Source organism: Heteronotia binoei, chromosome 2 (genome assembly GCF_032191835.1).
Source record: "Heteronotia binoei isolate CCM8104 ecotype False Entrance Well chromosome 2, APGP_CSIRO_Hbin_v1, whole genome shotgun sequence".
Lineage (NCBI taxonomy): Eukaryota > Metazoa > Chordata > Lepidosauria > Squamata > Gekkonidae > Heteronotia > Heteronotia binoei.
This window is the reverse complement of record NC_083224.1, coordinates 131,992,129-132,016,326: the sequence shown is the minus strand read 5'-3', so window position 1 is coordinate 132,016,326 and position 24,198 is coordinate 131,992,129. Positions and strand designations below refer to the sequence as shown.

The 24,198-nt window shown below is 43.7% G+C and overlaps 1 protein-coding gene across 1 annotated transcript in view; it reads left to right on the top strand.

Annotated features, from left to right (window-relative positions):
* ERICH3 (glutamate rich 3) overlaps positions 1-24,198 on the top strand; it is a 132,356-nt gene that overhangs the window by 28,641 nt on the left and 79,517 nt on the right. The window contains exon 3 of the mRNA XM_060232026.1: positions 22,349-22,474. Within this exon, the coding sequence (XP_060088009.1) occupies positions 22,349-22,474 (126 nt within the window). The remainder of the gene's footprint in view (positions 1-22,348; positions 22,475-24,198) is intronic.

Here is a 24,198-nt window from a genome sequence, read left to right as displayed (position 1 = left end):
AAGAGCAGAACTTCTGCTCTAGCAGGGGATTTGGCCTTCTCCAAAAGATAGGCTCCCGGAGGCTCCTGGAAGTAGAAAAGATAACTTACTTTCCACCGAAAGATGTTTACAGAACAAATGATGATAACAAACTTCCGCTAAAGAAGATTCTTTCATATCTGGTATGCTTAGCAAAAATCCTAATAGAAATCAGTGTTCCCTGTTCCCCAGACCACTTCAGGCCTAAAATAGAGAGGAAAAGGCCCTATATACTTTTAGGCAAGTTATGCAAATATAATACTTTGAATGTAATGGTTTAGTTATAACTGTTAATATAATGTTAAGGCAGGCTAGTGCAAATGAGTTCTATGACCAGGATTTGTGCAGTTCTGTTAGGCACTATGTCCATGTTCTAGAGCAATTCTGAATCTGTCCTACAAGGTCCAGGCGCAAATACAGCTGAGGTTCCAAGAAGCAGAGCAAGGAGCCAGTTAAGCAAGGAGAAAAAGCCTGCACACTGCAGCAGGGTTCTTAGCAGGAAATCAGAGTTCTGATCATCAGAGATCTGGACAGCAATCTGAGGAACAATTTGTTATGGCATGAGGTTCTTTTTAGGAAGATCCACAGGGTGGGTGGGATTTGGGCCATCCTGGCTTTGGATTGGATTAAGATAAAAAGTTTGAATCTCACTGGCAGGTTTAAAGTTAACTGCTGTCAAACTTGGTGGGGGGGGGGAGTGAGGAGAATGCCTTGATTAGACTCTTGTGAGCCAAATCTGCATGGGCACAAAAAGCCTGGGTAAAGCAACATAATTAACACACTTCAATTAGGTTGAAGTGAGCCTGATCTGCATTGATACTTTGCACTTTAATTCTGTATTTATGACTACAGTCTTGAGCATTAACAATTCAGCATAACAACAATAAAACATTGATAATAATAATTATAAGAATGGGGACACCTATAACATGTAACACATCAAATGATCCAGATCTAACTCTCTGCCAGTGTTCCCTCTAAGCTCACAGATTTTTAGACTCCAGCTCACACATTTTTGTCTTAGCTTGGGGAAAATGGCCTCAGAGAACACTAATTTATGCAGTAGCTCACAACTTTAACGTCAGTAGCTCACAACTTTAATGCTAGTAGCTCACAAAGTAGATTTTTTGCTCACAAGACTCTGCAGTTTAGAGGGAACATTGCTGTTGTGTCCTAGGCTCAAATGGGAGAACTGTTACTTTTGGAGGGAACTGTTACTTTTGGAGGGAAGCTAAACAAGCCCAAGCTTGTACTCCACACCAGGGTTCCAGAGAAGGCCTAAGCGTGCCCAATCAGGGGAAGGATTGAAACATAAGTAGCCCATCAACATCTAGGCTCATACTGTACCCTGATAGGCCCTTAGGGCCCTGTAGATAGCCAATCCATGTACATAGTTAAGGACCAATCAAAAGGGGGCAAGAATTGTATAAAGGAGCGGGAAGTTTGAATAGAGCTCAGTCTGTGTGTGTGTTCCTGAAGTAAAGCTTGCTGAAATCACTCTCCGACTCTGGTCTCTTACTGCGCCAACCCCAGTACTTTACAATTGCTCTCTGTTGGAGTGAATTACACAAGAAAAAAACTTAGCAATAGCCAGAGTAGTATCATGATCATTCTGCCTCTGAAGCAGAGGATATCTTGTGGGTGATTCTCACCCTACGTTTAGGGAGGCAGGAACAAACGTCTTCATTTCCTGTTCCTGGTGTAATTCACCCTCAACCTCAGTTCTTTTCCTGCCTCAGTAGGGAGAGCAGCTAGGCTAGGCTTTGCCGATACCTATTCTGTCTTTCTTCTGTGAGTGAATGAGAGAGTTTTTTCCTTCTGTGTATCCCTTGTCTATGCTTTTGATTTTCAGCTATTATCTTTGTGCTTCTATGCTGCATTTCCCCTCATTCTAATCTTTCCGAGGGCCTGCTGGTGAGAACTATTCTTCTCTGCTCTCTGGCGGCAGGCCCTCGGAAAGATTAGAATGAGGGGAAATGCAGCATAGAAGCACAAAGAGTAAAAAAGCACAGTAACACTTGAGATCAACAGCGCTTGCCACTCCCAAACCCTTTGGGGCTGACTTAATGGTGCAGAGGGTGGTGACAGCTTTCTGTCAGCCAAGGAGTGGGAGGCTCTGTACATTGTGGTGCTGACAAGACCCTGCAGAGCAGGGGTGTCAAACATGCGGCCCGGGGGCCGAATTAGGCCCCTGGAGGGCTCCTATCAGGCCCCCGAGCAACTGGCTGTCATCTGCTTCCTTCTCCCTCTCTTGCTTCCTTCTGCATAACAGCTTGCTCAATCACTCAGGAGCTACAGAGCAAAACCTCTAATTTCTCCATTGGTTGAGGCTCCTCTTGGGAAGGGGGCAAAGCAGAGCTTGTCTATCCAGGCTCTCTCAATTGCACAGCAGAGCTACTGAACCAAGCCTCTCTCTCTTCTATTGGCTGAGGCTCCTCTCCCCCTATCCGCTGGGGAAAGAAAGAAAAAGCCACAGCTTCCTTTGCCCAGTTCCCTGGATCTAGGGTTGACAAGTCCAATTCAAGAAATATCTGGGGACTTTGGGGGTGGAGACAGGAGACTTTGGGGGTGGAGCCAGGAGACTTTGGGGGCAGAGCCAGGAGCAAGGGTGTGACAAGCATAATTGAACTCCAAGGGAGTTCTGGCCATCACATTTAAAGGGATAGTACACCTTTTTAAATGCCTTACTCCCATAGGAAATAATGAAGGATAGGGGCACCTTCTTTTGGGGCTCATAGAATTGGACCCCCTGGTCAAATCATTTTGAAACGTGGGGGCATTTTGGGGAGAGGCACTAGATGCTATACTGAAAATTTGGTGCCTCTACCTCAAAAAACAGCCCCCCCAGAGTCCCCGATACCTCCAGATCAATTCCCCATTATACCCTATGAGAATTGATCTCCACATAGGGAATAATGAAGTGCCCAGCAGACATTTCCTTCCCTCTCCTCCCCCACCCCCGCCGTTTCTGGCGACTCTGAAGCTAGGGATTGGCATCTCTACTCATTAGTTGCAGCCAACTTCTTCAAAGTAACACAGACACACCATCCCAAGAGGAAGCCTTAACAATTGGAGACTGAAGCCTCCAGAGGTGAAAAGTCACATGGTGGCTTTGGGGGCGGGGCTTCTCCCCGCCAGCCAGCTGACTGGGGGCAGGAAAGAGCCTGGAAAAGCAGAAGAACCCCCTCTGGGACCTGGGGATTGGCAAGCCTACCTGGATCCCATGAGAAAAAATACAAAGAAAGAACCTTTAAGACCTATGAGTGCTAAGGTTTTAAGCATGTTTTAAGTTTTTTTTAAAAAATTAATTGTGTTTGTGTTCTTTATAAATTTTATATCTCTGCTACCTAATCTTAAATAGATACACACATGGCCCGGCCCAATCCGACATGGCCTGGCCCAACCAGGTCTCATTTATGTCAGATCCAGTCCTCATAACGAATGAGTTTGACACCCCTGCGTAGAGGCTTGTTGCAGACTCCCCAATGAGCCAGCCACTAGGCGGCAGAAATCTAAAACATGCCAAAAGCCAGTGTAGAGCCGTGGGAGTTGTATTTTCAGTGGAAGAGGAGGACGCTTGGTCCAGACACGGCGACAAGCAAGCGTAAGCCAGTGGTGCATATACAGCTTCGGCTAGGCTTATTACAGGCGAATGGGAATTCAGCGATGAGGAATATCCCCTGCTGGAGGGAACCCCCATGGCTTCAGGTTACCTGGGAGCAGTGTACCACAGATGGCTCAGGGAAATAACCAGTGGGGGATACGGGTCACTGTCTCTTCCCTCCAATTATTTTCCCTGTCCGAAGGATACCATAAGGGAACAGATTTTAAAGATTAACAGTGAGAGTAAAAAGCAACATGCTGAAAGAGTGAAAATACGCCTCTCAAATTGTTCATTTCCATCTCATTGGTTAAACAGGATATGATAACGTTTTACTTTTATTCTCAGATTTTGAGAATGAGCTTGAAAATGCATTAAAAGATGGCTTGTGGCTTTAATTGTCATTTTTTTTGTTTGTAATACTAAGGTTAATAAATACCTCAAAAGAAATACCTGTAAAATATAGAAAAAGAAATACCATCAGTATATGTAGATTTAAAACTAAAGAACAAGCTCAGAATTTCATCTACATGGGATTATTTTAAGGAATATAATCTTGCCTCTGTTCTTGGCAGTTGTCTGTGCAAGATCAGGATCACATTGTGCACTTTCCACTTCTAAATCTATACAATGAAGACAGATTCTGGTGTACTAATGTAGATAACAGCAAAAACTCACTGAAATAAACAATACTTTCTCAAACAATAAACACAGTATCTTTTAAGCACTATAATGTCAATTTCAACACACATGAAAAAACAATGCACAAAGACGCAGCTGTAAAACTCAGTTCCTAATAGCTTCCAAAGGTCTGTGGAACACTGTGGAATACAGATGGTTTCAGCATTTGCTCTGAGCTTGCAGCTTCTGAAAATAGTGAGCCACCCCCTGCTTTTGGTCACAATAACTTCTTAATAGCAGGAAATAAATGGTGAATCCACAGGAAAAACACAGAACTCAAATTCAAGAGAGAAGGAGAGTACTCATCAAATCTAGAACTCGATGACGGTTTTGCAGCCTTCATTCTCTCTCTCTCTCTCTCTCTCTCTCTCTCTCTCTCTCATATGACCAAAATATTCTTCATGGAATTCTATAAACAAATAATAGTATTTACAAACAATGATGTCACATACTCTCTTAAAATATTGTCTCTTTCATATTTCTTACAAGATGCAATCAAACACGCTCACCCATAGTAATACAGTCATGTATATGGATCAACGCATCACTTTCCTAACTCTGCTCACGGCTCTTGCTGTTAATTACTGTCTTTCCACTAAATACCTTATTCCCAACTATCCTTAAAGAGATATTATACAAAGGATCTATTACAAAAAGGCAGAATACTCAATATTTGCATTAAGACCTCCAGGTACACAGTTCTAAGTCTTCTGGAAACAGTAGGCTTAGAGATGCAATAGTTCTGGATTATGCGATTAAAGTGTAAAGGTTTGGTCACTGTTGCATACATACATACTATCCCTGCAATGACCTATATTTCAAAACCATGTGACAGGTGTATGGCCGTGATATAGTCATCTACGACATCCACAGCAAGTCGCAAAATGTAATGTAGAAATAAAGTGAACCCAACTGATGTATGTTTGAATGCAGTAGTAATACAGAAGGTCCCAGGTTCAATCCCCAGCATCTCCAAAAAAGGGTCCAGGCAAATAGGTGTGAAAAACCTCAGCTTGAGACCCTGGAGAGCCGCTGCCAGTCTGAGAAGACAATACTGACTTCGATGGACCAAAGGTCTGATTCAGTAGAAGGCAGCTTCATATGTTCATATATGTTCATATGTACATGAAATCTGCAGAGCTCCTCACAGTGGCAGCAGTATTGTGTTAATGATTAAATTTTGGATTATTTAATTTTTAAAAAGCAGCATGCTGGGCCCACTCCTCTTCCCCTCCCCCTGCAGGTCTCCAGTATGTAGAGTGGCTGACTAAAACTGCCAGGCAGCAAACAGTGCCACAGAAAAAAGGGAGGGAGAGAGCCATCTCAGGAAAGGAGGGAAGACCTTTCTGATAAGCACAGTGACAAGGAAGAGGGAGAATCTTTGTCAGATGAGGAGATGTTTGTTACTGAAATACCAGAACTACCTCTAAGGTTCTTAAAGAGTGAGGTCTATCAGTATATGCTGGCCAAAACGCTGTCTGTCCTGGATTTCCAGGAGGATTCAGATATAGAGGGAGATTGTGAGGACAACCCCTAAAGTAAGAATAGAAACATGGGAAACAGAGTTTTTCCCAAGATAATCATCTTCTGAGAAAATCTATCCCTTTCCAGGGTCTTTGAAAGACAGTTGAAAGCAGAATGGACAAAGATCTTGACAAACAAACAACCTTTATTCTTTATCATCTTTTACTAACCAGTTTGGTGTAGTGGTTAAGTGTGCGGACTCTTATCTGGGAGAACCGGGTTTGATTCCCCACTCCTCCACTTGCACCTACTGGCATGGCCTTGGGTCAGCCATAGCTCTGGCAGAAGTTGTCCTTGAAAGGGCAGCTGCTGTGAGAGCCCTCTCCAGCCCCACCCACCTCACAGGGTGTTTGTTGTGGGGGAGGAAGGTAAAGGAGATTGTGAGCCGCTCTGAGACTCTTTGGAGTGGAGGGCGGGATATAAATCCAATATCATCTTCTTCTTCTTCTTAACCAATCCCTCCAGTTTCCTTTAGTTGATCTTACAGCAATAGTTATACAAGCCTATGAGTTACTTTCAGTGGACCTTCATGCTAATGTCAAGGACAATCTGGACAGAATAAACTGAGTTCGCCTTCAGAAGAGCACATGGATCTTCTTTCTTAGCTATAAGGGCAACTGCCATGTGATCCATGGTTGCACGTGCCACTATAGTTTAGATGTGTAAAATCCTTATTCTTCTGGATGACAACCAACATTTATAGGAGGGAGCAAACAATTTTAGAAGCTGTGTCTTTCTTACAGATTCTACTCTGGACACTATGGTATTTTTATCCTGGGCTATTTCCTCTGCTGCTGGTGGTAGATGCATACTGTGATTGAGGGTCTGGTCTGCTGACTACCACTCAAAAACCATTATCCCTGTGTATTCCTTCCATGGGGGGAGACCTTTTGGGGAATCTATAGATAAGATCCTGGTAGAAACCAGGGACAAGTAGAGGATGCTTCCTTAGTTGATACGTCAGCCTGACATGAAGTAATTTTCCTCTTCTTCTTTTTGCACACAATACATCGTTTCTAGACGTCATCAAGATAGTAGATGCTTTTCCTGGGGGTCCAACAAGCAGCCATTTTGGAGGGGTGGTTTCAACAACCAGTTTCACAAGTCTGCAGGTAGTAAGTCAGATCACTCTGACAGGGATTTCGAAAACACTGAAGTATGACTATGTGGACCTTCCAGTTGGAGTCACAGGGACTGTCAGAAACCTTTGAAGCCATACCACACCTACTGGACATCAATGCCATAGAGGTGGTTTCAGCTGCAGAATGATCCTTCAGAGTTTATTCCATATTTTTCATTGTACCAAAGAGGTCTGGAGACTGGAGTAATTCTGGATTTTTAAAACTCTTAAACAATTTGTCATGCCAAAACACTTCAGAACGACTTTGAGCGACTGCAGAGCTCCTTCAACCTTAGATACCTCTAACTTCCATTGACTCAACAGAGTCTTACCTTCAGGTTCCAATTTTTTTAAGAGTCACAGGAAGTTCCTTTGTTTTTGTGTTAAAGAGAGACACTTCTCTCTGGCTTGATGTTAGCGCCTTAAGTGTTCACAAAAGTGCTGGTGAGTATCATTGTCAGCTTGTGAGGAATCGGGTTCACCTCTATCCATATTTCAGTTACATTCTGATAAGAGCCACTTCAGAAGAGAGAGCTCGACAGGACACATCTTGAACAACTCAATTTCTATAGGATTCTGTTTCTCCTGGTAACTCTGCAGAAGAGTTACCTAACACCATCTTGTTGTCTGGGGTAATTATAGTTTCTGCAGCAGCACTATTATTTTGTCATCATCATCATCATCAGAAGAAGCACAAAAGATCAAGGACCTGGCTTCACAGGTCATCAAGACTTTTCCTTAATGCAGCTGGCCAAGCTACAGAGCCTTCTGATGTCCACCATCAACACCATACAATGTGGGAGATACCATTCCAGACAACTCCAGGTGTTTCTTTGACTATCAGGCTCTTATTTTGCAGACGTCAGGCCTATCACTCAGGGCTGGCTCACCCACTAGGCAAATTAGGCATTTGCCTAGGGTGCTGGGGGGGGTGCCAAATTGGGCTCTCTCCCCCTCCCAGTACTCAAGACAAATGCCTAATTTCTGCTTGCTGCTGCTGCCATTTGTTCACTGGCTGGTGTTGGGCCACCTCCTGTGCCCCCCCCCGCCCAAGAGCATGCTCAGAGGAACACTGCTATCCTCGGCCCTGCCCACTTTGACACAGGCATCTCAGCGTTCTCTCTTAAGAGAGTGCCTGATAAAGTTTTGCTCTCCCTCACCTCCAGTGCCAGAAAGGAGGTATGCAAAGCCTTGTCGGGCATTTTTTTAAGAGAGAATGCTGAGATGCCCGTGTCAAAGCAAGTAGGGCTGAAGATAGCGGCGCTTCTCTGAGTGTGCTGGGAGGGGGGTGTCAGTGAAGCACGGTGCCATGTTTTGGCACTGCAGAAGGAAAGGGAAGGGGGAGGAGGGGGCAGTGGGCAGCGGCTCGGCCTAGGGTGTGCATGCTGGGGGCGCAACAGGCAGGGAAGCATGCAGTCTGTTCCTATGGGCTGAGATTCACCTGGCATCCATCAAGGTTGAACCTGTGATAGGGACAATCATTGTTCAAATGGTTTGGTTGAGTTGTTGGGTCATCTGACAGGGGAATGGTCCCCCAACAAGCAGATATTCAAACAAATCATCAACCACTTTGGGGAACCAATGGTCGACTTCTCCACCTTTCCTGAAAACACCAACTGGACCACTTCTACTTCAGATTATTCCATTGCAAGGCAGAGGCCAGGGATGCCCCTAATGGTTCCCTGGCAGGGGGAACGCCTGTTTGCTTTTCCAACAATCAATCTTCTTCCCAAGATTTGAGATCTCAAGGCAGCTGTTCTAGTAGTAGCTCCTTATTGGCCAAGACACCTTTGGTTTGTGTCCCTTCAGGAGATGTTAGTAGAAGATTAATTAACTCTTCCAGTTTCACAGGACATGTTACATCAAGGGCCAATTTATCACCCTTGGCCAGAAATCGTTTGTCACATGGAAATATCGTTTGTCACATGGAAGTGAAAAGGGAGAAGCTGCTTCTCTTGGGATATTCATCACAGGTGACCAATACCATCCTGATTTCGTAAAGATGGTCTACTACTAAGATTTACAGTTCTGTCTGTAAAGCTTTTGTTTGCTGATGCTGCAGAAAATTTCTCAACCCTATGAAGCCCAAGGTGAAGTCATCCTCTCATTGGTTTATCATCTGTATTAAAAACAGCTACATTGATAAGACAGCAGGTGGCACTGGCATTGTCATCAAGGGATTTCTCTGACTCAACCACCACAAACAAGGTTTTTCAACCTTGGAGGCTTAACACCATCTTGTCAATTCTAGCTGGAGTCTCCTTTGAAACCATTGCTGAGATTCATCTGGTCTATCTGAGAATGAAAACCTTTTTCCTAGTCACCATCACGTTAGACGGGAGAGTATTGAAACTGGGTACTCTTTCAGTAAAGTCTGAGCTCTTTCTGAGAAAAGGTGGTTCTGTGCACAGATTCAACCTTCAGACCAAAGGTTAATTCCACATTCCATAGATCACAGGAAATATTCCTATAATCATTCTGTCCACATCCTTTTCATTCGAAGGAACGAGTAGGGCATACTCTTGACAGTAGAAGAACACTGAATTGCTATATTAAGAGGACAGAATGCATTCACAAGATCTACACATTTTAAAAATATTTCTCTACCACACACAGGTAAAAAAAAATATTGAGTGTGCCCATTAGCAGGTCCATCAGACATTGCATAACAGAACCTTACAGAAGACAAAGCTACCTGTTCCAGTCGGTATTACAGCTCACTCCATGTGTAGTGCAGTCATGAACACAGCATTTTCTAGACATGCCTTAGTTGATGAGGTATGTGAGGTGGTTAACTGATCTTCCATCCACATTCATTAGATATTACAAAATCAATATCGACTGATGTGGCCTTTGGTCAGGGGATCCTACAACACATTCTGTAGAATGGAGGTGGCAAACACCCTCCTAATGCCTAAGGACACTGCTTTAAGTTGTCCCACAAGATGTCCTCTGCCTCAAAGGGAGAATGACCATTGGATATTTACTGTAAAGGGTCATTCTTCTCTGAGGACAGGAGGACATATTGGCTCTCCCTGGTTGCCATTGTAGCAGGAAAATAACGGAGCCCCACACATTGCTTGGTATGAAACGATTTTACTCTGACATCAAAGCAGAACTTAGCTGGCATAAGCCTTCAAAATGACTAAGTTAAAGTTTTTCTTATACAGACCGTTTTTATTCAACACCAAAACAAGCGGCCAAACCCCCAGGCTTATCTACTCAACATGCCCCCACCTTCCTGTAATTTTCCATATGTCCTGCCTTCATGCGTTATCAGCTTAGCAAGAAGCTTCTCAGAGGGCCTCTTTTATCTACTTTTTACAACCTTCTATCCACACCCTGTGTGGCCTCCAACAGTCACTCTAAATGTTGCATCAGACATTCTTTTTGCAAGAGCATATTTTCATTTATTATTATAGGGGTATTCATTCATTATTCAGGGGTCCCTCTTCATTCCCCCCTTTCAGTCTTCTGAAAGCTTTTTTTTTTTTTTAAGTCTGCAGGAGACTGACCATCATCATCATTAAACAAATTAATTCTGTATGCAGCTTGGTAACAATTTGGTTTTCAACATTCCCAAGAAAGACTGAAATGACACTACAATGGGGTAATGAAATAGTATATTGACAGAGATGGGGTATAGATGGGTCACGGGAGGAAGAGACAGTGATGGGATTATCAATTCACACTGGCACATCCCAGTATTTTCCATCTAGAGAAGATGTGTGTGTGGAAGAAGGTCACTCAGAGGCATGCCTTGGCTATGCAGCCCAGCCTTCCAATATGGAGTTTTCCTGGTCTCCATTATGGGGCCTTTCTGGGCACACAGACTAGCTTGAGAGGGCCCCCCATGTCTTTTAAGGCTACCCACTGTATTTGGCAGAACTCTGGTATCAATTCCTCCCCTTTGGCACTGTCCAGTCCTTGGAGGGTGTGTGCCACATTTCATGGTGCACTGCTGATCAGACTTCAAACAACCAGGGTTGTGACACAGTTGGGACAAAGGGAAAGGGTTTAGGAATGTCAACTACCAAAAATAGGCTATGCATGAGTTAAAAATATAAAATAATGCATTCATGGTATATGCATTGAATAATTACATATGTCCTGTCTAAATTTATGAACATAGATCTTGGAAGGATCCTAGAGAACTTATTTCTTTATCAATAAGACATTACTAGTTATGATGCAAGAATACAAGAACTCATCTCAAAAACTCAGTGCCCTTCTTGATTGAATAGAAAAGGGAAAAAGATAAAATGGAAGTAGATTAATGTAATAGCATCTTTCTTGGACTGGCCAGACACCTCTGGCATATGCCAGGATATTCCAATGCTGAAAAGTCTTTTGTTATCGAGAACAAAATGAAGTATTGTTTTTGAGAACCCAGAGCTGGGGGCAATTGCACTTAATTATTTTGTGATGCCAGTATACCCTTCTTCTTCTGTCACTGGGAATTTCCAATGTCATGGCTGTACCCGGGTGCCTTTATGAGACTACCCAGGCTTCAGGTCCCCTTGGCACTTAAGCTATTAAAACAGCCAAGTCCCAAATAACATGGGGACCCCACTAACCAAGGGGGGGTCTCAGCTGGTGAAGGGGGTGGGGTCCTCACAAAGTGTCAAGATGAGGTCTAATGTGGCCTAGAGGGCAGGAAGAAGCCTGCATAGGAGTTGCTAGTGAGCCTACATTTCCCAGGATTCCTCCTGTCCCCGATTGGGTAGTAGAGTTTTGGAGGAAAAACTAACCCAGAGGTGTGGGACCTGGAAGGGAATCAATAAAAAGCTAGAAAGAAGATAAAGAAGAAGAAGATATTGGATTTATATCCCGCCCTCCACTCCGAAGAGTCTCAGAGCGGCTCACAATCTCCTTTACCTTCCTCCCCCACAACAAACACCCTGTGAGGTGGGTGGGGCTGGAGAGGGCTCTCACAGCAGCTGCCCTTTCAAGGACAACCCCTGCCAGAGCTATGGCTGACCCAAGGCCATGCCAGCAGGTGCAAGTGGAGGAGTGGGGAATCAAACCCGGTTCTCCCAGATAAGAGTCCGCACACTTAACCACTACACCAAACTGGCTCTTTCCCAGAAAGGAGAGTTGTTCTCTCTGGGAAAGGCTGCAGGAGAGAAAACAACAAGAGGGTAAGTCTTTGGTATCAGAGGAAGGGAATGTTTATTTAGTTGCATTATTTCTTTATACCAACCTTTACTGTTTTTCTTTATTCACTGTGCACTAAGAAGCTTTACAACCCACTTATTGTTTTGAGCACTTATAATAAATTTATTGTTATTGTTAAACTGTTAAATGACTTTGGTTGCGGTTCAAAGGTTTTGCTAAAAAGGAAGATATAATTGGGTGCTCTGGGCCCTCCTACAGACGCTTACCAGAATGGTGGCAGCCAGTAGAAGATCTTTCCTGATTCCCTGCTGTGTGACTCAAGGATATAGTGATGGTCACAGGAATGAACATCTTTAAAAGGAGACTAGTGGGGACCCACAAGAAATTTGCCAAGAGGGCAAGAAACTTTGTTTCTCTCAGTTTTCCTTCTTTTCCAACAATGTTCTCCCTCTATCTCCCCCTCCTCTTATCTGTCATCCTACCCCCTATTTTCCTCCTTTCCCCCAATCCTTTTCTTTCTCCCCCTCCCTTATCTGTCAGCCATGCCCCATCTATGTCAATGTGCCCCCTTCTCTGTTAACCTACCTTTCTATTTCCCCCTTTTCCCATTCCTTTTATCTGTCAACTTATACTCTATTTCACTTCTTTCTCTCATTCCCCTTGTATGTCAATCTACTGCTATCTCTTTCCCCCACCTTTCCCTCTGGTAACCTTCAACAACTGTCTTGTCAGTCTAACCTGTTTTACCAGTTTACAGGAGAAAATAGGATAATCTCCCACCCTCATTTTTATCCCATTGGTCCTTCAAAGTGCTCAAAATGGAGTACCTCATTCTAACCTCCTCCATGATCTTCTTCGTGGTCTCTGTGCTTCACACTCATGGGATATAGTGCTTGCGCCGATCCCCCAAATCGGTACCTAAAAAGCCCGGGATTTTTTCGCGCTCAGCACCATTGGCATGCGCAGGCATCCCAGTACGCATGCTCACTGGAGCCAGCGTGAGGATCCCGCCAGTTCCTTTTTGACCGCTGCGCTGAGAGGATCTCCTTTTAATTCTCTGGCCGGTACAGTAATCCTTTGGATTTTCTTCTTGTTATAGCCCATTTGTTGTTTTCCCATAGTTAATAGTAAGATAGTTTATAGTTATAGATAGATATTGCTGGAAAAAAAAGACTATTGTTGTTGTTGGACTTGCCCTTCGGGGCTTTATTTTCCCCCCCATTCCCTCAGAAAGTATTCTGTGTGGTTCTTTTTGGCACCTATGGAAAGGTGTTGGGGTTTTTTAAAGAGGTGCCACTCGTGTGGTAAGAAGATCGCACCTCCTGATGGTCACTCCCTCTGCTTATTGTGCCTGGGCGAGGGACACCGAGTTGATTCGTGCCTGCACTGCTTAGCCTTCTCTAAGCAGTTCCCGTTGGGAACCAGGAAATAAGAAATAGGAGTGGCTCTGGCTTTGCCCAAGGCTCCTTCACTGCCTGCTGGTGCTGAGTTTTTATTTGCTCACCCCAAACCCAATTCAGTAATAGTCTCCTTGTAATCCAAGGCCCGCAAGACCCATTCTTTTCCACCTGACAAGGAGGGCAAGAAATTGGACAATGCTGGAAGGAAGTTTGAGCAGAGGAGCAGCATCTCCGCATGAGTGGGAGATACAGTGGCGCTTCCTTTAACCTGTGTTTCAGCTCCAGGGGTATCCTCAGGTGGATGTGTTTGCCACAGCCAGGAACCGGAAGTGCCCTCTGTTTTGTTCCGGGGGGGGGGTCATGGATCCAGAGTCATTGGGAGACGGCCTGATGTTCCCATGGAACGACTGGTTCCTGTACCTGTTTCCGCCTCTGCCGCTGCTGACAAGAGTTGTCAACAAGATTGCAAGGGAGAGGCCACACTGCATCCTAGTGACACCAGGGTGGCCTTGGCAGAATCTTGCTTCAACTAGAGAGGTGGGTTTTCTATCAGTTTCCGGCGGAACCGGACCTTTTGTCTGCTCAGGACGAACCTGTATTCCATCACAACATGCCTCACCTGAAGCCCTATAGCATGGTTCATCGACCCTGTGAGTTCTCCAGTAGAGTCCAGCACGTCTTCCTAAATAGTAGGAAGTTGTCTATTTGTGCTTCCTATGATAGGAAGTGGTGGAAGTTTCTTCAGTTCTTAGCTGAGCCTAAAATCCCACCCCAGCGGGTGGGGCTATCGGTGATTTTTGAATTTTTGTTATCTCTAGTGGATGCCGGCCTTGCTTTTTCCTCAGTTAAAGTTTATTTAGCAGCGATATCAGCGTTCCATGAGTCGGTTGAGGGGCATTCAGTTTTTGCGCACCCTCATTCTAAGAGGTTTCTAAAAGGTCTGCTCAGATTGCATCCTCCTTCGAGGTCACCTCCACAGCTGTGGGACTTGACTTTAGTTTTGGACAGGTTGACTCGGTGTCCCTTCAAGCCAATGGCCACCTGTTCTTTACAGCTTCTGTCCTGGAAGACTGCTTTTTTGGTAGCAATCACATTGGCACTCCGTGCAGGGGAGCTCATGGCTATGCGTTGTGACTATCCATATCTCATTTTTCAGGAGTCTGGAGTGTTGTTGGCTCCTGATGTTTCTTTTCTTCCCAAGGTGGTTTCTCAGTTTCACCTTAAGTTAGAAGTTTGGTTACCCACGTTTTATCCTACGCCTTCCTCTGATGAGGAACGTAGGTGGCATGCTTTGGACGTTAAGCGTGCCTTATTGTTTTATTTGAGTTGTTCTAAGAGTTTTCGCCAGGACCAGCATCTTTTTGTTTCTTATGCTGCTCCTAAGTTGGGCTCCAGAATCTCATCTCAGTGGCTTTCCAAGTGGCTCACTGAAACTATTAAACTGTTCTATTTGTTGGCAAAGAAGCTGTTACCTGGGCCCATTCGTGGACACTCTACTAGAGCGATGGCGACGTCGATGGTGTTCCTGAAAGGTGTTTCCCTGACGGACATGTGCAAGGCTGCCACCTGGTCCTCTCCGCGTGCTTTCATGAAGCACTACGCTCTGGATGTGCATGCTCAGCAGAGGACTCGTCTGGGAGCTGCGGTGCTGCAAGCTGTCTCTTCTGGTTGACCGTCTTCCCGCCTCCAGGTATGTCTTGCTTGCTAATCTCCCATGAGTGTGAAGCACAGAGACCACAAAGAAGATAGACAGGTTGCTTACCCGTAACTGTAGATCTTCGAGTGGTCATCTGTGCATTCACACTACCCGCCCTCCTTCCCCACTGCTGATGGTCTCCCTATGTTAGGGGCTTCTAGAGGTCAAGAAGGAACTGGCGGGATCCTCACGCTGGATCTGGTGAGCATGTGTAGTGGGACACCTGTGCATGCCCACTGATGCCAAGCTCACTGAGACTATTAAACTGTGCTATTTGTTGGCAAAGAAGCTGTTACCTGGGCCCATTAGTGGACACTCTACTAGAGCGATGGCGACGTCGGTGGTGTTCCTGAAAGGCGTTTCCCTGACGGACATGTGCAAGGCTGCCACCTGGTCCTCTCCGCGTGCTTTCATGAAGCACTACACTCTGGATGTGCATGCTCAGCAGAGGACTCGTCTGGGAGCTGCGGTGCTGCAAGCTGTCTCTTCTGGTTGACCGTCTTTCCGCCTCCAGGTATGTCTTGCTTGCTAATCTCCCATGAGTGTGAAGCACAGAGACCACGAAGAAGATAGACAGGTTGCTTACCCGTAACTGTAGATCTTCGAGTGGTCATCTGTGCATTCACACTACCCGCCCTCCTTCCCCACTGCTGATGGTCTCCCTATGTTAGGGGCTTCTAGAGGTCAAGAAGGAACTGGCGGGATCCTCACGCTGGATCTGGTGAGCATGTGTAGTGGGACACCTGTGCATGCCCACTGATGCCAAGCGCGAAAAAATCCCAGGCTTTTTAGGTACCGATTCGGGGGATCGGCGCAGGCGCTATATCCCATGAGTGTGAATGCACAGATGACCACTCGAAGATCTACAGTTACAGGTAAGCAACCTGTCTTTATCTTCACAGGTATCCAGTAAGGTAGGCTGGACCAAGACAAAAGGACATAGCCAGGGTCACACAGGAAGGCTCATGGCACAGTTGGTATTTGAATCCAGGTTCCAATACTCACACCCTAACTGATGGTGGTGTTAAGTTCTGTCAAGCTACAAGGGATTTTTGGCAACCCCCTGGTATTTTTTAAGTCAAGAGACAGTCAGAGGTGGTGTTAAGCACTGTCAAGCTGCAAGCAATGTATGGCAACCCCTGGGATTTTTCAAGGCTAAAGACAGTCAGAGCTGGTTTACCATTGCCTGCCTTTCCGTAGAGACCATAGACTTCCTTGGTGATCTCACTTCAAAATACTAACTGTGGCTGACATTGCTTAGCTTCTGAGAATGGGTCAGGTTGGCCATCAAGGTCAGGGCATACCTAAATGCTGCAATGTGATATTACAGAAATTAGTTACCCATCTTGAGAAAGTCTCTCCCCTCCTCCCCACCCAAGTCACAGAGAAGCAGAGTGATTTGGTAAGAGAAGTGTGCAGCCGCAATGCTTCTGGGATGACAAAGGATGCAGGGAGCGGGGGAAGAGGAAAGAGAGGGAAAGCTCAGAGAACAGATGACAAAGTCAAAAGGCTGCAAGTTGGTGGTGTACATTCCAAAAACACTGGCCTCTCTGAGCCCAACATGCATCCTGAAGATAGCTGTTGGTCTGCTTGACCAACTATCCAACCCTAAGCCATCCATTCTGCCTCAGAAGCTTCTTCCTGAGTTGAGGCAGCCTGCAGCTTCTCACCAAGCATACACACGGATGAAGGCGCCTCAGTCTCCATGCAGATCTCCCTACTGGTCTCTTAATTGGTGATGGTCCTTGTAGCAGCAGGGACAGTTCCTGTAGTGGCAATCTCTGCAGGAGTGTGGATGGATGTTACTGTGGCAGCTTGAATTGTTGCTGGGGCCGTTATTGCTGTGCCATTTGTTAACTCCAAATAACCTTCCTACTAGCCGGTCAAAGAATGGGAAAGTTATTTGTCCTCTACACAAAGCTTAGTCCAATTCTGACTTTGCTGGTTCTGGCTCTGACAGTCCAGTTTGTAAGTGTAGTCCAGCCGTGATTTTGGAAGTCTGATATGTACTTTATGTGTACAAGAATATTGTCCATTGATGAAGCATCAAAATGAAACAAGAAACAACATCAGGACCTTGTTTGGATTTATTGGACTTTTGGATCCTATTGGACCTTGTTGGAAACTAATACATATGAAGTCAGTATTGTGGATTACTGAGAGTTGGTTCTTTGGGGACCCTTGTCCCATTGCAATTGGAATGAATATGACATAGTATTCTTGATGTTTTGTATATATTATGAGAATGTGTATGTGAGAGTTCATAACATTATAATAAGCACTGTGATGCACTATTTTTGAGCTAGCTCAGCATTTTCTCTTTATACTGTGATCTCAAATTTCAAGTGGTGGTTTGAATGTATGGTAAAACCATAGAATTTTCAGTGATGTCACTTCTGAATTTTTCTGCAAGTGATATCCCACTGTCATCTGATGGACATAGGGGGCTGACAGCTGGATGTTAGAAGAAAGAAAGAAGTCCTCCTGCCCAGTGGGAGACAGCCTTTAACTTCCCTGTAGGGAGGCAATATTCCTGCTTTTTTATATGACGCTGTGGATTTTGCCTGTTGGTGGAAAAAGGAATTTGGATGAATGAAAATCCAGTGAATGATCTTACAATATAGAAGAGATTTGTTGGTCATGAGTCATTTTAATAAAAGTTATTTAGAAGAGAATCATGTCACCTAATGAGCCAGTTAGCATTTTAAAGTGACATTTAAAGCAAAATAAGACTTCCATGCTCAAGATGTCTTTAACATTAGGAATGATTGATGAGGAAATATTAATGGAAATTGGCGCTTTGTTCCATCTTAATAAACATGGCTCACTATCAATAGTACAGCACTAACCAATTTTCATACTACTGGAGACCTTTTGGTGACATGGATTGATTAGATTTGCACACATTTGCTATCTTGGTATAAGGTTCAGGCTTATGGAAGAATGATATTAAATCATTACTGCAAATGATCATCATGAAACAGTAAGCCTGTTTTGTAGCTATTTGCTTGTGTTATGTACCTGTGCAGGCAGCACTTATTTTCGAGTGGCTTTTGAAGCATGCTTTTGCATGTTTCCCATTGCTAATTTGGTAGCTACTATTTTACATATAAAGGTAAACAGGATGAAATTTTGGTTTGTGATGCATAGGGACATGTGCACGCTGAAGTTTTACAGGGATGGTTTTCTCATAGTGTTTGCACACCCCAAAAAGCTGCTCTTGAAAAGAAAAATTTAATGCCATAATGAAAAAGGAGTATTTGTATGCCTTACTTAAGACATGGGCAATTCCTGGTACATGTGCCGAACAATGGTATACTAGATCATTTTCCTTAGTATGCAGGGCTGGTTCTTTATCCAGGCAATTAAGCTGAGCCCTTGAAGTCTCTGATGAGACTGGTGGCATGGGAGAAAGGAGAAGGGAGCCTGTTTGACTTATTCTATCATCACCTCCCAGTTCCGCATGGCTTCCAGCATGCTTTGTAAGCCACTCAAAATGAGCAGTTCAGCTTGCTCCCAGTGTGGCCGGCCAAATGCAACTGTGTTTGCTTGCTAACACATCAACAAGGTAAACACTTATTTTTAAGCACTTAGGGGCTGGACATCTGTTTTCCTTTGCTACTCTTTCCTTGTGGGCTAATCTGCAGCAGTTGCTAGGGGAAGCTACATGAAACAGCAGCAATTTAGGAGAGAATATGTAGAGGTAAAAGGGGTTAGTAAAACCAGCCAGAAATTCTACATCTATAGAGGGTTTCTGTCCAGCTTTCTGCCTTTTGGTTGGTGATAGAGCTGAGAATTTTGCACAGAACTGTAATGTGATGGGGCTGTTCACATATGCTCAGAACAAGCAAGCTCTTAATCCTGAAAGGTCCCAGTAGCACCATAGTCTTATGAAATATACTATTATTGGCATAGAATTTCATATCTGATGTTCTGATGACACATCTGATGCATGACACCTGGATACAAAAGGTGCACACGTTTTCTCTTGTTAAAACACACAAGGCAGTGATTGGGAAAGGTTCAGGCTTCCACCTCAGTGTATTTTATAAGTGACCTATGCATACAAATGTCTTTCATAACTCTGCATTGCAACTCTACATTAACAGCAACAGGACTGGATGGTCCCAGGGTCCTGTTTTGTACAGTTATGCGGGATACCTTTCATCTTGTCCAGTCTGAGGATGTGGACAGAATCCTTGGAAGTTCGAGGTCTGCCACCTGTTTGTGTGATGCTCACCACTCCTTGCTGCTTAAATCTGCTAGAGAGCGGGCTGCACACTGGGTCCGGAAGTGTGCCTCCCTGAGAACAGAGTGATCACTCTTGCCTTGAAGTGGGTGGTTGTGTATCCACTCCTAAAGAAAGCTACTTTCAATCCAGGATAGTTGAATAACTACTGTCCAATCTCAAATGTGCCATTCTTGAGCAAGGTGATTAAATACGTGGTAACTGAGCTACTTCAGGGATTCCTGAACAAAGTAGGTTGTTTGGATCTGTTGCAGTCTATTTTCAGACCTGTTTATGGGACTGAAACAGCCTTGGTCATAATGGTGGATGACCTGCACCAGGAGATAGACATATATGTGTGTCTATGTGTGACCTTGTGAATTCTCCTTGGCCTCTCAGCAGCTTTTGATTCTATTGATCATGGTATCCTTCTGGACTGCCTCTCAATTTTAGGACCAGGAAGCACTGTTCGGTAGAGGTCTCAGTCCCATCTTGAAGGTGAGTGCAATGATGGAGGACTGTTGCTCTGCCCCTTGGTCCTTGTCCTGTAGGGTTCTGCATGGTTCCATCTTGTCCCCCACACTTTTCACTGTCCATGTAAAGTCACTGGGAATGGTCTTCCAGAGTTGCCACCAATATGAGATGACACTCAACTCTATCTCATGCTTTCAGCAGATCCTAGGGAGACTGTAGGATTGCCAATCCCCAGGTGGGGGTGGGGGATCCCCAGTTTGGAGGCCCTCCTTCTGTTTCAGGGTCATCAGAAAGTGTGTGTGGGGGAGGGAAATGACTACTGGACACTCCACTATTCCCTATGGAGATTTCCATAGGTTATAATGGAGAATTGATATGCAGGTATCTGGGGCTCTTAGGGGGCTGTTATTTGATATAGAGGCATCATATCTGCCGGATAGCATCTGACGCCTCTCCTCAACATACCCTCCAAGTTTCTAAAAGATTGGACCAGGGGGTCCAGTTTTATGAGCCACCCAAAGAAGGTGCCCCTATCCTTAATAGTTTCCAGTGGAGGGAAGGCATTTAAAAGGTGTGTGGTCCCTTTAAATGTGATGGCTAGAACTCCCTTTGGAGTTCAGTGATGCTTATCACACCCTTGCTCCTGGCTCCATCCCAAAGTCTCCTGGCTCCACCCCCAAAGTCCCTCAATATTTCTTGAATTGGACTTGGCAACCCTAGGAGACTGTGAACTGAACAGGTTCCTGGACGCAGTTTGGGAATGCATGAGGGCTAACAAACTGAAATGTAGTTTGTGACAAAAAAAGAAGTGTTACTGGTTAGGGAATGTTTGATCCAGGAAATGTGATATCTACTGTTCTGAATAGAGTTGCACTTCCCCTAAAGGATCAGGTTCATAGTCTAGGGGAGCTCCTGGAACTGGGCTTCCTGTGAGATATATAGGTGGCAGCAGTGGTCCAAGGGTGCTTTTCTCTGCTACAGCCCTTCCTGGACAGAAAAGATCTTGTCACTGTGATTTATGCCCTAGTGATATCTTACATTAGGTTACTTCAACATGCTCTTCATGGGGCTGCTGTTGAAGAGTGTCTGGAAGCTACAGTTGGTACAGAATGCTGTGACCAGAATGTTGACTGGAGTAAGTCATAGGGACCATATAACTCTAGTCTCATTCCATTACACTGGTTCCTAGTTTGCTTCTGGCCCCATTCAAGGTGCTGATATTTACCTTTGAAGTCCTGTACAACTTGGGACCAGCATACTTCAAGGAATGTCTTCTCCCGTATGAACCTATGTGTCATAGGGTTGCCAGCTCTGGGTTGGAAAATATTTGAAGATTTTAGGGGTGGATCCTGGAGAGGGAGGGGCTTGGGGAGGGAAGGGAAGGGACTTCAGCATGGTACAATGCCATGGAGTCCACCCTTCAAAGCAACCATTTTCTCCAGGGGAGCTGATCTCTGTCAGCTGATGATCAGTTATAAAAGCAGGAGATCTCCAGGTCCCATCTGGAGGCTGGCAACCCTAAGTCCTGTTCACTCTAATAATCTTTGGAGGCCCTGCTTTAGATACCTGCACCATCTTGTCTGAATCCCCCCTGTTGTTCTCTTCCACCAGTGGGTTAAGACCTTTTTTGTTTTGTCTAACACATCCTTAATAATTGTTACTGGCCCCCTCCCTCAGCTTGTTGTTATTATGTGCATTTGTGTGTTTATGTTTTCACTGAATTATTTTATATATTCTTTATGTTAAATGCTGTTTTAACTTTGAGTACAAAACCATTACATGAGAAGCTGCCTTAAATGTTAAACATAATGGTTGGGTTCCTAATATCTACTTATATTTACCTTCATGAGAAGTTTATGCTATCCTTGTGAAGTTATTCTTCCCTTTTAATCTTAAAACTACTCCCATTCTATATCTAGGGTTGCCAACTCTGGGTTTAGAACTATCTGGAGATTTTGGCAGTGGAGCCTGGGAAGGAGGTTTTGGGGAGGGGCAGGACCACAGTGAGGTACAATGCTATAGAGTCCCCAAAGCAGCCATTTTTTTCCCAGTGGAAATTGATCTCTGTTGCCTGGATATAAGTTCTACTTCTGGGAGATTTCTAGGCCTCACCCGGGGGCTGACAACTCTATCTACATCATAAACTAGTTTTGAAACTCCCCTCAGTTTTACAAATATTGGTCATGTGGCATGTGAGATTGCTGAATCACAAAACTAGTCTGATGATCTTTGGAACCCATTCTTAAGTTTTTACATAAACATTTTTTGTGTACATTCTTGTTGAGAATAATATCATATGCGCATAGCTCAGTTTGTGGCTCTGGCATTTGTATGGGAGACTTCTGTGGGCAGATTTCAGTAGCAGTGAAGAAAATAGATAAGTCATTGCTCATAAAAATATGTCAATTTGACCCTGGGCCTGTGACAGTACATTTGATACTCAGCTACTCTTGTGTAATTAATTAAATTATAATTATTTTTGTGGCAGATCTCAAGAAGTGGAAGGATAATATCTGAGAAGGAATATCGCTTAAATACCATGAAGAAGGACCACCAGAAATATATCCGGGAATGTTTGGCTCAGGCCATATTCCACAAAGTCCTTGACATGGAAGTATGAACAATTTTATTTATTTATAACATTTATTAGCTGCCTTCTTTCCTTAAGGAAACAAAGAATTAAAGTGGTAGCACAGTAAGAGATAGGAAAATACAAACCACTGTGCTGAACAAAACTCTCTCACAAAATCTTTTTCAAGTTTAAGTCAATTCATCAGTGTAAACAAGAATTATTACAAAAAGTATATACCTAAAAATAGACAGCAGAGCACCAAAGACAAATCAATGGCTCTCAAAATCTCCTTAATCATTCACTAAGGCAAAAGTCCATTCTTCAGTGGAGTATTAGCTTCAAGCCATTATTTTGGAAAGAGAACCTTTAAGAGACTGACAATCTGAATAAATTTCTATTATAGAATATAAGATTTTTGGCTTTTGGAAAAAGCTATTAGTTTGATCCCAGCTGGTTCCGGTAGCCGGCTCCAGGTTGACTCAGCCTTCCATCTTTCCAAGGTTGGTAAAATGAGTACCCAGCTTGCTGGGGGGAAACTGTAGATGTCTGGGGAAGGCAATGGCAAACCACCCTGTAAAAAGTCTGCCGTGAAAACATTGTGAAAGCAACATCACCCCAGAGTCGAAAACGACTAGTGCTTGCACAGGGAACTACCTTTACCTTTATTATACAGCGAAACGTTGGAACGTCAGCTGATGATCACGTGAAGGATTAATATATCCTTTGGAGCAGACTCTGATTATATGGACACCTAATACTCCACTGGAGAATGGACTTTTGCCTTAGTGAATGATTAAGGAGATTTTGGGAGCCATTGATTTGTCTTTGGTGCTGTGCTGTCTATTTTTAGGTATACACTTTTTGTTATAATGGTTGTTTACACTGATGAATTGATTTATACTTTGAAAATTTTTTTGTGAGTTTTGTTCAGCACAGCTGTTTGTATTTTCCTTCCTTCCGGAGCTCAAGGCGGCTGACAGTATTGATAAAATACATAAAATAGCATACATAAAATACATTACAAATTAGAATAACTGTTTAGGCTCTAAGTAACAATCAAATGAAGTTGTAAAGCCATCTGCAACTGCCTCCTAAACATTGCAAGTGAAGGGGCCAGGTTTTTCAAAAACAGAGTTTGTGGTCTTAGTTAGTGGTACTGGGATTTAATGTAAGATTATACTTTTCCTATTTGTGGACAGCATGACCTTATTAAACCACTGATAGGTAGGTAAAAATTCTGGGAAATTCCTGTTTTTTCCACATTTTTTCTGAAAATGAGATACATGCAATACTTCCTTGCCTGTCAAACTTAAACTACTTCTGCTGATATAACAATGTAATACATTTATAAGTTAGTTAGCATATAACATTGTAGTATTTCGCCTATTTATGGAATTTAAATTAAAATGTTTTCATTTTCTCTGAGAAAAATAGCAAGGATACCTACTACTTGAGGAAAAGTTGCAAACTGCTGCACCTTATACTACCTTGGTAGATGTATTTTTAATTTTTTGTCTTCTGAGGAGGGGAGGAACTTGTAGGTGACAAATAAATTTAAACAAAAGAAAGTTATTTGGACAGAAACACTCTCATTCAGTCACAGTATTTATGACTACTAGCTTGTTTGGATATTAAGCTATACTTTATATCACTGAAAAACCCTGAACTTTTTAATATATTACCATTAAATACATAGCATACTATTTGTTGCCAAAATTATTTTTAAAAATTCTTGAAAATGTTGTTTGTCTACAGTATATACAAAA